Source organism: Strongylocentrotus purpuratus, unplaced genomic scaffold (assembly GCF_000002235.5).
Source record: "Strongylocentrotus purpuratus isolate Spur 01 unplaced genomic scaffold, Spur_5.0 spur5_scaffold_1, whole genome shotgun sequence".
Lineage (NCBI taxonomy): Eukaryota > Metazoa > Echinodermata > Echinoidea > Camarodonta > Strongylocentrotidae > Strongylocentrotus > Strongylocentrotus purpuratus.
The window spans coordinates 21,092,581-21,107,868 of record NW_022145594.1 but is presented as its reverse complement, the minus strand read 5'-3'; the positions used below and the strand labels follow the sequence as shown (position 1 = coordinate 21,107,868).

Sequence of the window (15,288 nt, the reverse complement as noted above, 5' to 3'; positions counted from 1 at the left end):
GTGTAGACAAAGCACTTTACTCTATCTATTAATCAATGAGTGAAAAACCAACAGTTTATACACAATCACATATGATACCTGGTTTATATGTCACTTTTACCCTGAATATACATGTTCATTATGTCAAAATATTAAACAAAATAAATTTAAATAACTTATTCAATAATTATGTAGAAAATTATTGTGCACATTGCTAGAAAATAGATATGAGCCTGTTGCACAAAACTTACCATCGATGGTAACCTTGCCATCAATGGTAACTACCATGGAAACCTTGATTTTGATTGGCTGTTGGGCCCTGTTACCATGGTAATTGCCATTGGTGGCAAAGTTACCACCAATGGTTAGCTCACTCACCTCTCTGTTCACACTGCAAACCATTGAAGTATTCTGGACAGATGCATCGGTTAGACACACAGGTTCCTCCATTGTGACAGATCACAGAACAGTCCGCTGTAAAACACAGAGGCAGGAGTGGTAAGGGACAATAATCTTAATGCAATTTTATACAGTTGTATCTATGCTAAAATGTCTCCAAGTAGGTTGAGTTGAGGTTTTATTATCCAAACGTTCAAATACATTAATATAACAATAATAACAATCAGTCCTTTTCAGGACTACCACACCCCCAAGAAAGATTACTGAGTCAGAGTCCTTTTCAGGACTCCTCAACCCTATCTCTCTCTCTCACATGGTGCACCCGCAAACCTACTGTATAATAAATGTATGTTTATCACATTTCCCGAATGAATAATAGGAATCAGAAAATAGCATAAAATGACAATCATGTCTGTGTATGCATTGTAATCTTAATACCCTAAACAGATAATGAAAAGAAAAAGAATCGTTAAATGCAGAATGTAGATGCACAGAAGAATTTGAATATTTTATACAAACAGGATTGTACCTCTATGTGAATGGTATTGGGTACTACAAAAACTTATCTCGGGTTGCTTGTTAGGCTCTAAAAGAACTGCTGCAGTATCTGAACTTTACCAGACTCAATGTTCTGGAAGTTTCTGAGTATGTAAGAAGTCTATTACAAATACTTATAAATGTACAACTATCCTTTAAACTTTTTTGGAGACAAGACAGGAAGACCGGGCCTTTAGTTAAAAGTCTGACTCCTGTGATTGCATAAAGATAATTATGTATATATTTCAATTCATTATGTATCAAAGCTATTTGACTGACCTTGTGATGCAACGGTGATGGTGAAGTAGCTGGTGAGAGTTCCAAGAGTGCATGTGTAGATGCCTGCATCTCTGGCCTGGAGGTTGTTCAGTACGAGGGTGGTGGCTGTACGGGATGAGTACTGAACTCCGACCCGCTGGTTGGGAGCTTCACAGATCACATAACAATAACAGATTTGATGTGTGTCATTTTTGGATGTAAATACTAAATTGGGACAAGGTTTCAAGAGTTCCATGAAGCTTTTGTTTTTAATCGTCATTATTCACATGCAGTTTTTATACTTTAATTCATGTGTATGTATCATAATGTATATTGTTCAATGTATTTATCTCAGCTTCTGCCAATTACCCCCATTACTTCTAACGTGTGATACTTGACTGATCTTTCTTGTTGATCCTCTCAGTATTGTTTCATAGTCTTCTTTCCAGTTCTTTCTCTTTCACTCTTGTTGCATCAATGATTGTCATTGTGAATCTCCCTCATTTTCTCCCTGCCTATCCCTCTCTCTCTCTCTCTCTCTTTCGGTCTCTCTCTCTCTTCCCTTCTCTCTCCCTCTCTGCCTCCCCCCCCCCCCCTCTTTACCTTTCCATGACTCTTCCTCTTTCACTTACCTATACCAAACAAGCGCACTGGGTTTCCAAGTTGGTCCATCCAGCGTGGCTCAACTAGATCGGTCATACCAATAATCTCACAAACAACCGTCAGGTCATCACCGACTAAAGGTAGATCGTTGATGCTTGGTGTGAATCGGATTGTCACAGGCTTCCGTAGATCTGAAAAGTGAACCAGAACATGAATTTGTGACCATGCAAAAGCTTGGCATATGTATAGCTGTAGAATAGCAAGTTGCTCGAGGGTGGAGGGGAAATCAACTTGCAACTTAATACAATAAATTTGGTAAAAAATGAAATATAAACATATGAACCTACCACTGAGAAAATACTTCATACTAACAGTGCAGGAACTGTATTAGCTTTCATCAAAATGTTCAAATTTAACTTGATTCTAGGCAATACAGTTATACTCACAAGTAGAGTTAGAGTTACCTACCTTACAAAGACTGCTGGGTTGTAATAATACATTTATACCTTGAAGGAATAACATTTCCATCTATAAATATTTTACTCTCTCACTTCAACCAAGATAAATCTCAAAGTATCATATTCTATTGGTTAGGTAGATAAATTTACAGGTTAGCTGAAATGCATGAAGATGTTATTAGAGCATTAACATTTCCTATAGAGAAAAAGAATTGAATCTTCATATCATGTTTGGATCCAGAAGGGCTTTAACTTATATACTTAAACACAGAGTTAACCCCCTTCTGGCTCTGAACAGGCGATATGTGATGGGGAGCATCCATATTGTATCCTTTTCATAGTATTACTTATACTTAATATTTCCATTTGGTGCTCATTAGTACCACATTCAATAGTACATACTTTGTAAACTAACTGTATTTCCATGTATTCAAAAGACTTACATGTACATACAGATGCAAATATTTTTCAACAACAGATACATTATTTGTAGAAATTTCTTAATTTTTTTCGTTTGTCATTAGAATTAATTTGTTACTTTAAATTAGAGCTCATCGAGCAAAGGTTTATTGGAATTGCGCTATATTAATTCCAATTGCACCTATATATTTATGGGTGTCACGTAGTGTGCAGACTGAGGGCCATTGCTGCACAAAGATAAACTTGACCCCCATTAAATTATCTCTAGTCATTCAAGAATGACAAAAAGTTTGCTACTGCAGTTTTCAGAGGCAGTTCACCACTCTGCATGGAACTCTGTATGGAACTTTACTTTCTCTCACAGAACTAGCCTTTATGATCTGGACTGCATTCACACAGAGAGATTGAGTAGTATGCGGATTATAATCATAATAGAAATAATAGTAATATGTCTTGTTTATCTAGGGTAGCCTTATCAGTATTTATTCTGTTCTACATGAGGACCCTGCAATCATCTCATTTTCCGGCTAATGAACCATTGCTGCAAATAGATTAGTTTTTACCCCACAAAATTTGCCAATCATCCATAAAATTAGATTTACCATGGCAGTTTCTCCACGCATTTTACGGAGTCACGTCTGAATGGGACTTATGCTACGTTCACAGAGGTTCCTACGAACGATAATTTTGTACAAATCTCTGTTTTTCCATTGTCTTCCCGACTTTCCATTGTCTGAAAATCCTTCATACGGCGTTCGTAGCAGTTCGTAATGGCATTGTGACCGAGGCCTTAGACCGAAAGCTTCAGTCTCTGATATCGACGGTTGTTCCGCTGAGATTACATCTGGCTCCTCTTACCATATGGGGAATGTTGACAAATGTCAGTTTTATTAAAGAATGACCAATACCAGACGGTTATTTCTGTCTGAATGTGACTTTACTTACTCTCACAAAACTGGCCTTCATAGTCTGGACTGCACTCGCAATCTCCGTTAACACAGCTTCCTCCATTAATACAAGCAGGCATGCACTCTGTAAGGAGCAAGGTTAGAGTAAAGCCTGCCCTCATATCTCAGTTAATGAAAGCTTGAAGTTATGCATTGCTTGCATTAATGAAAATAATAGAAAGTCAATTCATATATATTACGTAACAGCAATGTCATTAATGCATAAATAAACTTGATACATTATCAGTTGAGTATAAGAATTGTCATTAGTCTAAACTTTTCTGTTGACTTAAGGACCTTCTCATTGTCAACTGACGACATATGAATTACATGAGGCAATAATCAGAAGTACTTTTTTCAGTTCAAGTCAGATTCATGTTCACATTTAGTTATAATTAAAAAGTAATTTGATATTCATATCAATGTTAAATTCTTATTGGTCATGCATAATACAGACATTTAAAAACTGTCAGTGTGTTTCGTGTTAATGAAGTAGACTTTTATATGAGTTAAGGTAAACAGATAGTGAGATAAAAATAAGAATTGTAAATTAAATAGAACTCTTCATCTTATCCACAGAAACATATTCATAATGTCATCAGTAGTAGTAGTTTACTTTAATAATACATGTAGTAGTAGTAGTAGTAGTAGTACTAAAAGCAGTAGTAGTAGTAAAAGCAGCAATAATGGAACTAGAAAATAGATTCCTCAGCTTTCATTAACCAATATATAAAGATTAAATGAGAAACATTATTATTTTAGTAGAATATGTAGGATTTAATAAATCGCTCTTATTAATGTTAGAGCGATTATCCATTATCGTGGAATAGTTTCAAAAATTGATGGATCATGCAGCTGGAATTGTAGCATTAAAAAAATGTTAAATACAATGGTCAATATCAATGGAAGTTTCATTTCCCATGCAGGTACTGTTTATTATCTTTCCTCCTTCTTTTTTCTAAAATATTTAATTTTGTTATCTCCAAATTCACCACATTGTAAAAATAATTTTTAATTTTTAATTTGAATTAAATTTATTTTGAATAATTAAGAAGAAAATAAATGTAGATTTCAATTCAAGTCCATAATTACAATTAATTACAATTAATTTGGATGCAATTCAAGATATATATGATATATGAATGCATAGACAACTTTCGCTAAAAAAAGTAAATGTCCAAATATCTTATGATATTTTCATCATTCTCACTAACTTCTAGATGTACCACTCATAGGGTTATTTTTTTTCTGAAATACTGAAATTGCTGCAAAAAAAAATTAAAGGATCAAAGTAGAGAATTGGGAAAACAGATCTCTTCAATATAGCTTTCATTTAATAAAGGATGGCGTTAACACTAACGAGTGAGAGGATGTTAGTGTCTGTCTGAACACATTGTAATGTTACTTTCACTACTGCATGATAAAATACCTCTGTGTTCACACTGGTAGCCTGTATATCCTGGGGCACACAGGCAGATGCTGCCGTCTGAACACGTTCCTCCATTTTGACATCCTGGTATACAAGGCATTTCTGATAAAAACATGAATGAAAAGCAAAGAGGTAAAACACATCCCCTAATGGTGAGATTGGAACTGAATTTGCATGAATGATACATCCATATCAAAGCAAGGAGTAAATATTAAGAAGTAGCGGGAAAACCATACATTATTTCCTTTATATTCTTACATCAATTTCAAAGAGTAGTATTCTGTAAGAGAGATAACTTTAAAAAACATGCATCTTCATAACTTCTTCCTTTGCTGGGGAAAAAAATTTGTGATATGTTATGAAACAAAGGGACTTCAACTTTAAAAGTATAGTACAACTAACTCACATTAAGTCACAACAGTACTCTATCTTCAGCAACTCCTGGCTACAAATCCCACGAATCAATATGAATATTGAGTGAACTGAATGTTTGGATTGGAAAAGCTACATTTTTCTTTCTTGAAAACATAAATATAACAGAAATTGCAAATTTTTCTTTCCCCAAGGATAATCTTTTATCCCTCCAACATTAATCAAACTTCATGCACAAATCTTTGTTATTTGCTTCCTTACAAAATATTTCATTCACCTGTTACAAATAATTGTAATTCAATAGTCAGAATGCGAATTGCATACATTACATGTCATTAGGTAGGACAAGCCATAATGTTTGTCCTACGTAGCAACAATCATTGACAACAATTGGACAAAGATTGGTTAAAGATGTTGGTGTGGGTGTGGATGTAGGAGTGGGTGGAAGCATGTGGTGGTTGTATGTATACATGCCAGTGTCTCCTCCCTCAACTATGTGGATATTGAGTTCTATTTATAGATGGGTGGGTGTTTGTGGGAGGTGTATGGGTGTGTGGGAGACTCTCTTTTGGGTGTTACTTACTGTAGAAGATCACAGTGAGGGTGTTCGTGTAGGAACCAATGACACAGGTATAGATGCCAGAGTCTCCTCTTTCCACCATGTGGATGTTGAGCTGCGTTGCCGTGGGTGATATCGCCCGAGCATTGATGTGGGATGCATCACCTACGAAAACAGAAGAATGGTGGCATGAAAGACTTATTACCTTCTTTTCACCATAAATAAGCCTAAACCAATACAAGAACAAAAGGACATTTCATAGTATGGTGCTTGCTTCTATTACTATTGCAAGGGCACATGTTGGCCTTAGCATATGCTTTCCTTGGTTCCACAAACGTTACACTTTATTGAGAGTTTATCAAGTACAGCAGTCCTTAAATCACTAAAACTTCTGAGGCTTATGTCACTCCATTGCACACTGCTTTAGAATGCGACATGTATGAGCTCTTTTACCGAAAAGATTCTGACAGTTCATGATTATTAAATACATATAACTTGAAAGTCAAGTTTATGCATCTGATTTAATCAAGACGTCTTAGCCAAAAACATAAAGTTGTCTACTCCTAAGAACAAGCAGCTCTTTTCCTAAAAGAAAATCTTTATGACATCAAAATTAATAGTTTTACCACCATACATGTAATGGCTACTTTTATACACACTACACTGTACATATACTTTCTGAACACATTGGGAAGAATATTACCCTATCTTTGTGGTAACTCTCACCTTGTACAACACGTTCTCCATTGGGTTTGACCCACACAGGTCTCTGGAAACCTTGAGGGTTGTCTACTTCACAGATTAGCTGTAGATCTGTACCAACAGGGGGTAACCTGGGTACATGAGGAGTGATGTTGATCCGGAAATTTTCATCTGCAAATCCTTCAATTATAAGACAATGAAGCACACAATGTATTGAAAGTATTATTGAAAATAACCACTTTGAAAATAATTGTAATACTTGGTGTACAGTACATAAAAACTTTGCTTAACAGGTACTCACATGTACATACTACATGACAGTACCGCCACAGTCTAGAGACACAAAAAAATCATCCATTGGAGTACATAAGGTTCATCTCAATAAGTCGGCACCTTAAAAGTAAAGACCAGTTTTGGAAATGCCCCCCTCTCAAAAAGTGAAATGGAAGCTCTTATTACCAATCATGCGAAAGAATATGTTTTGACTAATACGTGATGATACAGATTTTGCCAGGAAACCACCTACTAATTGGTATATTTGGTAAATTATCATATCTATCCAGCCTGAATAGATATCGCGTAGTCCCATATATATATCTTACCAAGACTGGGCCAAATTTGTTATCTTTATGATGATCCCAGAACCTTACACAATGCTTATAGGCTACATGATCAACCTTTTCTGTTCGATTCCACGTTTCTTTCACATTGCAATCGCATGACCAGAACTCAACTTTATCTTTAAGGCTCGTTCAGACATAATGCGTAAACCATGGCAAAAAAGCTACCACAGGTTTTTGTGTGTAAATTCATTGCAAATGCATGCAACATAGGGCCTGCACATATTCACTAAGCTCTGTGTTATAAGATACATAAATGTGAACCCTAATACACATTACGTCATCACTAAAAAAAATGTCACAGCTCAGCCATATATCCGAACAAGGCTTTACGACTAAATGTGATGGACTTACTTCTGTTTTGGCAGAATGAACCTTCAAATCCTGATGGACAGATGCATCGAGCATTACTACAGGTGCCTCCATTAGCACAGGGGAAATCGCACTCAGTTACTGCAAAGGATAATCATCACAATTTATACATGTAAAGCATCTACATATATTTCTGACACTCATCTATGAATTCTGCTTTTTAATTACAAATTTCTGTAGCATATTAGTAAAAGATGCATAGCTTCATGAAGCCAGAGCTAGGCTAAATTTAGGAAACGGAACACAAAGGAAATGGAGTTCAGTATGGATGAGGACATGGTATATTATAACCTGAAAATTTACAGTAAATGGATTTCACAACATTTCACAATATCTTTTTTGAATTCTAAATAGAAGAAGTGCTCAATAAAACAAACACACCAGATTTCAGCAAAATCCAAGTTCAGAAAACAGCAATCATTAGAAATGTTTACTAAAATACTTCATTTATCGATTTATGTTGATGAACCCCTTTTATCAAGCTTGATTCTTAGGTTAGTAATCGTTTCCACTAATCAACATATTTAAGCTTTCTGAGCATCAGATGGCATTTTATCATGTAGAGGTGTTGTGGTCTAGTGGATAAGCCACCGGACTGTAGATCACAAGGTACAGGTTCAAATCCCAGCCCAGCACTAACGTCCTCTGGCAAGACGTTAGTCTACATTTGCCACTCTCCACCCAGTTGTTGAATGGGTAGGATGCGAACATTGATGTAGTTTGCTCAGGTTTGTGAGCGTCTGTAAAATGGCGCCTGCCTGGAATGCCGCTCAGGGAGTGTAGAATGTGCATACATTGTGTGCGGGCAAGCATGAATCTGATGACAGGAGGATACAATATCTGTAAAGCGCTTAGAGAAATCACAGATATATTAAGCGCTATATAAACACGCAATAATATTATTATCCTGTGAGGAGAGAAGAGAGAGGTACTTACTCTGAAATTCACAAGCAATTCCTCCATATCCCTCAGGGCACATACACATACCCATGCTGCAGAGACCATTGTTTTGACACCGTGGGACACACTGGGCCTCTGTGTATTAACAAAGAAGAACAGGGCCATGTTTCATAAAACTTGTCATCAATTACAAGTTAGAAGAACTGTTATAAGCTACTGAGATCGTGGCATTTCACTGACTGGGAACAAATTTCTCCTATTACAGAAGTTAAGCATTTTTTAATGAAATAGGGCCCAGATACAATTATTTGTTCCATGTGTACCCAAAGGTATTACATGCCTCCATGTTTTCACAGGTCATGCTTCATCATGTAGTGCGGATTGTAAGATTTAGAAAGTTTTCTGTCATGACGTCGGTTCAGATTAACCATAATTTCATTTGGTCGTAAGAGGGCGTTTGTAGTTCGCCAGCCTAAAAGTCACGAAATTTGAAATGTTTTGTGGACAGTGATTCCATCAGTAATCCCCGACAATCGAGACAAGCCCAATGTTGTAAGTACTATAAAGCTGTTATTTGTATAAATCAATCTTTAATTGTTTGTATGAGGCCAAAAATGGCACAAGATATAAATCTAGTTTTCTGTAATTTTAAGATGAAAAGTACGTTAAAATGTTGTCTGTGCATGTAGCACCACATATAGACAAACGTAGGATAACGTGTGTGAATGCACAATTTGTGCATATATCAGTTTGTGTTGAGGATAATCTAGATTTGTGTGTAATGAGTGATGATAATTGACATGAAACAAGAGTATGAATTGTTTTCCTTGGTTATAAAGAATGTCAAGGGTGTAGAAGCAAATAGGAATTTAGTTCAGGAACCAAGTAAAGAGTGTAAGATAGAGGCAGGAAATAAGGCTGGTCGAGGGTTTATTTGTGTATGACGTTAACCTACAAGATAGAGAGGTATGATTTGTAAGGGTTATATTTGTAAACAAAGGTAGAATTTGAGACAGTTCATTAGAATAAGATAAATGAGGCAGTTATACAGTTTGTGTTTGCACAAGTGAGCTTTACTCACATAGTTTATTCTTGAAGGTTTTCTTTACTCAGTTATGCATATTAAGGTCATTTATGGCAAGCTAGTTGTGCGATACAATAGATGTTTGTTTATTCATGTGAATTTGTACACATGCTTATGATTGCTTGTTTGTTTTATTGATATTACAGATGAACTGCATTTTATGCACGTATCTCAACTTGGATGTCGTCGTCCTTTCTTTAAGCCTACTGTTGGGGTCACTTCAGCAGAATTTAACGTCACACAAAGTTCATAACAGCTTTAGCATTCGTCACCATGAGTCAAGTAGGTGTTGATGATGTCAATCCAGAGGATTCTGCAAGTCAGGTTGGGAAGAGTTCCACCACGTCATCTGGACTTAGGACCAGGGCCAAGAGGGCTGCAATAGCAGCAGAATTAGCAGTTCTCCAGGAAGAACAAGAGATAGAACTCGAAGAAATACGCCTTAAGCAAAGGAAGGCTAAGTTACTCTTACGTGCCAAGCTCAGCGCAGCAGAGGCAGAAGAAGACGTGTATGAGCAACACAGGAGTGGCAGTAAGGTGTCGAGTATAGGGAATAGGAGTTCCAGTCAGCAGAATGTCAAGCAGGTGCATGAAAGTGCAGAGCATGCTACGGAACATCATCATCATGTCAGCAATCATGATGTCAAGGAACCTGTGCTCCTACAAGAGACTATTCCTTTTCCAGCTCAGCAAATGGCTTCATCTCCCATTTCAGGTCAAGCTTATCAACCACGAGACGACCGAGAATTTTATCTGCAGACCCAAGTTCAGCAACAACGATGGTTGGAAGCTATCAGTCTGGCTAATGTAGAGATGATGAAGTTTGATGGGAGTCCTTTGCACTTCCATGAATTTATGATGTCGTTCGACAACTTAATTGGTCGATCTTCACTCGATAGTGGGACAAAACTTATGAAGTTATATCATTGCTGTGAAGGAGAAGTTAAGGGCATCATACAGTGCTGTATGGTCATGGAACCACTGTATGGGTACCAACGAGCCAGAGAGCTGTTGGTGGAACGCTTTGGCAGCAAGTACAAGATAGGAGAAGCCTGGATCAAACGTATAACCACTGGTCCAATCTGCCATGCGAATGACCGGAAGGGGCTGCAGAAGTTTGCAGATGAGTTGAAGATCAGCATGGAAACTCTTCGAGCAATGGATCTACTGCAGGAAATTAGTAGCCAGAGAGAGTTGCTGAAGGTGGCTGAGAGACTTCCATATTACCTTAAAGGTAGATGGTTAAAGTTGGTGAGAGACATCAGACAGCAGGAGCGTTCTCCCGATATCTCGGACATGGCAAGGTTTGTCTCCAACGCTGCTGAGGAAGCCAATGATCCTGTCTTTGGAGATCTGACAGCAACAACAAAAAGAGTTGAAACTTCAAACCCAGCTTTCAACAAGAAGAGTACAAGAAGTAACTACATGTACGCTACAGAGGTAACAGAAGTAGCAGTCAACCTGAAGTGCCTTAAGTGTAGGCAAGAACATTCCTTGTTTGGGTGCGACAGTTTTAAATCCATGGCACCCGAGATGAGATTTCAGTTTGCTCAGGACAACAGACTATGTTTCAACTGCCTGCAATCTGGCCACACCAGTAGGTTTTGCAGATTGAATAGAAGATGCTCAGTTCAAGGATGCCAGAGAAAACACACAAAATTTCTCCATTTTGCACAGGATGCATCTTCATCTGCAGGAAGGATGACAACGACACAGGCTCCAGTTGAAACCCAGAACAACGAAGTCCATCAAGTCCAGAATGGGTTCGTTAAGAAGTGTGTCACAGGGGCCGGAAGGTGTGTGCTTCCCATTGTTCCAGTGAGGGTTAGAGCTCAAGGAGAGAATGTATTTGTGAATACATATGCACTGTTGGATTCTGGTTCAACCAGTACATTTTGTACAGCCACTTTGGCCAGAGAACTCAATGCTACTGGAAGGAAGCAAGGTTTAAGCCTGACAACACTGGAGAAGCGTAATAGCCCCATAGAGACCTCAGTGATTAGTCTGATTGCAGACACGGGACCAGATACAGACTGTGTGAAGCTACCCTGTGTGTATACCAGAGACGCCATTAATATCAGAGACACACACATTGCCAATGTGGATGACATTTCAGGATATCATCACTTAGAAGGAATCAACCTCCCGATCATTGAACGACATGAAGTTGGACTGTTGATAGGGCAGGATTCACCTGAAGCCTTGATACCTATCGAGGTGAGACGAGGACAGCATGGCCCTTATGCTGTTAGGACCAAATTGGGTTGGTCAGTGAGTGGACCTGTAGGTTCCAGTTCAGATGGTGTACCCAAAGCTACATCTAGCTTCATTGACAGTAATGATAGACTGGAGGAACAAGTCAGCCAATTCTGGAAGATCGAAGCTACAGATGTGCTTAAGAAAGACAAGGCAATGTCAGTCAATGACAAGAAGGTAATGGAAATATGGGAGAGGGACATCCAGCGGGAAGGTGCACATTTCCAACTACCGGTGCCCTTCAGAAGGAGACCACCTAACTTGCCTGATAACAAGTGGAGTGCAGAACAGCGTTTGAAATCGTTGGCAAGGAGATTGCAAAGAGATCAAGCAATGTATGTGAAATACAAACAGGGCATAGAGGATCTCCTCAGGAAAGGCTATGCAGAGGAAGTTAGTGAGGAGACTAGGCAACCCAAGGACACCCCTGTTTGGTATTTGCCCCACCATCCAGTCTTGAATCCCCAAAAACCAGACAAGATGCGAATCGTGTTCGATTGTGCGGCCAAGCACCAAGGGGTATCTTTGAATGATGCAGTGTTACAGGGGCCGGACCTTATCAACAATTTGATGGGAGTTTTGCTTAGATTCCGCCAGCAACCAGTAGCACTCATGTCAGATATAGAGGCAATGTTCCACCAAGTGAGGGTACCTCCAGAAGATCGAGACGTGTTGAGATTCTTGTGGTGGAAGGACGGAGACTTCAACAAGGAACCGCTGGTCTACCGGATGTGCGTCCACCTCTTCGGAGGTACGTGGAGCCCAAGTGTGTGCAGCCATGCACTTCGTCAGACAGCAAGAAACGGTGATGGTAATGGTAAAGTGGAAGCATCTAAGGCCATTCTCGAGAACTTCTATGTGGACGACTGCCTGGTGTCAGTTGAGAATGAAGAAACAGCGGTGAAACTTGCTGCGGACTTGATGGTCTTGCTCAGTGAAGGAGGCTTCAGATTAACCAAATGGGTCAGTAACAACCCATTTGTCCTGCAATCCATACCAGAAGAAGAGAGAGCTAAAGATGTGAGGGGTCTGGATCTCAATCATGATGCTCTTCCAGTCGAGAGAGCACTTGGAATCAGCTGGGATGTAGAAACTGATTGTTTGCTGTACAAATTTAGACCCAAGGACAAACCCCAAACCAGGAGGGGTATCTTGAGTGTTGTATCTTCCATCTACGACCCTCTCGGTTACGCCAGTCCTTTCATCCTAAAGGCTAAGATGATCTTGCAGGAACTAACCAGACTTAAACTTGCATGGGATGAGGAGATTCCAAGCAAGGAAATAGAGAGATGGAATGAATGGTTACAGGAACTACCCAAGATGACTGAATTCCAGGTCAACAGATGCATCAAACCACACGACTTTGGCAAGGTAGCAGAGTATAAGCTACATCACTTTGCAGATGCTTCAGAGAAAGCCTATGGAGTCGTTTCCTACCTGCGGATGAAGGATGTTGAGGGTCAGGTGCACTGCAGCATACTATTTGCAAGGTCACGTCTTGCACCCCTGAAGAGGATGACAATCCCACGGCTTGAACTGATGGCGGCTACACTCTCTGTCACTATAGACAGTATGATACAACGGGAACTGGATCTGCCGCTCCAAGGGTCAGTGTTTTGGACTGACAGTTCAATAGTACTTCATTATGTGAAGAATGAGGATAAACGTTTCCATACGTTTGTAGCAAACAGAATTACAACCATTCATGAGGGATCTGAACCAAGGCAGTGGCGACATGTTAACACTGATGTCAATCCAGCCGATGATGCCTCGCGTGGACTGACAGCTGAGGAATTGACTGGACGATGGAAAGAAGGGCCAAAATTTTTGTGGTCAGAAGAATGCGATTGGCCTAAAAGCTTGACAGTGAATGAGTCTAGCTTAGAGCATGACCCAGAGGTAAAGCAAGACAAGACTGGAGTGTTTGCTGCAGCCGAATCTGAAGTCAAGGCGACAGATAGACTCCTTGAAAGTTACTCGTCCTGGTTCCGGCTGAAGAAAGGTATTGCATGGATCCTGAAGGTCAAGGAGTGCTTGAGAAGAAAGGCACGCAAAGATATGAATTTACTGGATATGAAGCAGCCAGTAACAGTTGATGAGATGACTGTAGCTGAAGAAGCAATTGTCAGATACGTTCAGCAACAGACCTATGCTGAGGAGTACAGAGTCTTACAGCAAAATAAGACTACACAACGGTCACCCACTCGAATAGCAAAATCCAGCCCACTATCTAAATTGAGCGTGAAACTCACAGACGAAGGATTGATATGTGTTGGAGGAAGACTACACAATGCACCACTAGAAGAGCAGACAAAACACCCAGTGATTTTGCCTTCCAAGCATCATGTAGTACAGCTTTTGGTGAGACATTACCACATTATGTGTGGTCACTCAGGGAAGGAGTATGTGCTATCCCTACTCAGACAACGATTTTGGATAATCAGAGGGAGGTTAGCAGTTCGTCATGTACTACACAAGTGTTTCACATGTAAACGTCAACGTGCAAAACCAGTGGAACAGAAGATGGCAGATTTGCCGGCAGATAGAGTGGTACCAGAAAAACCTCCATTCAGTAACGTGGGAGTTGACTGCTTTGGCCCATACATGGTGAGACAAGGAAGGAGCTCTGTGAAGAGATATGGATGTATATTCACTTGTCTGGTTATAAGAGCAATACACATAGAGGTACTGCATTCATTGGAGACGGATTCATTTCTGAATGCCCTTCAGAGATTTATTTCACGCAGAGGACAACCAGAGATTATCAGATCCGACAATGGTACAAATTTCATAGGTGCTGAACGTGAACTGAGGGAGGGATTGAAACGATGGAACCAGGAGAAGATCCACGATAATCTCCTTCAACAAGGAATTGATTGGAAATTCAATCCACCGAGAGCATCCCATATGGGTGGATCATGGGAAAGACAAATCAGAACTACGAGAAAGGTCTTGAATGCAGTCATGAAGCAGCAGGTTCTGAATGATGAGGGCTTAACGACTCTTATGTGTCTAGTAGAGGTAATTATCAATGGGCGTCCACTCACCATAACATCTGATGACGCAAGGGATGCAGAGCCTCTCACACCAAATCATCTGCTGCTCCTGAGGTCAAAAAATGCTCTACCACCTGATGTGTTCCAGAAACATGATCTGTATGGACGTCGACGCTGGCGGCAGATTCAATACCTGGCAGACTTATTTTGGCGCAGGTGGGTGAAGGAATACCTACCTTCCTTACAACAGCGGCAGAAGTGGCTGAAAGAGACGAGAAATCTGGAGGAAGGTGACATCGTGCTGATTATCGACAATCTGCCGAGGAACAAGTGGTTGACGGGAAGAGTAATCGAAACCTATCCTGGGAAGGACAAGCTCGTCCGATCGGTGAAGCTG

General features: G+C 39.6%; 1 protein-coding gene across 1 annotated transcript in view; it reads right to left on the bottom strand.

Moving 5' to 3' along the window:
• LOC583085 overlaps positions 1-15,288 on the bottom strand; it is a 300,967-nt gene that overhangs the window by 138,180 nt on the left and 147,499 nt on the right. The window contains exons 68-76 of the mRNA XM_030978601.1: positions 8,592-8,690; positions 7,638-7,736; positions 6,688-6,843; positions 5,986-6,126; positions 5,031-5,132; positions 3,600-3,686; positions 1,806-1,967; positions 1,195-1,341; positions 358-453 (exon numbers count right to left, since the gene is read on the bottom strand). Coding sequence (XP_030834461.1) covers positions 358-453; positions 1,195-1,341; positions 1,806-1,967; positions 3,600-3,686; positions 5,031-5,132; positions 5,986-6,126; positions 6,688-6,843; positions 7,638-7,736; positions 8,592-8,690 — 1,089 coding nt within the window. The remainder of the gene's footprint in view (positions 1-357; positions 454-1,194; positions 1,342-1,805; positions 1,968-3,599; positions 3,687-5,030; positions 5,133-5,985; positions 6,127-6,687; positions 6,844-7,637; positions 7,737-8,591; positions 8,691-15,288) is intronic.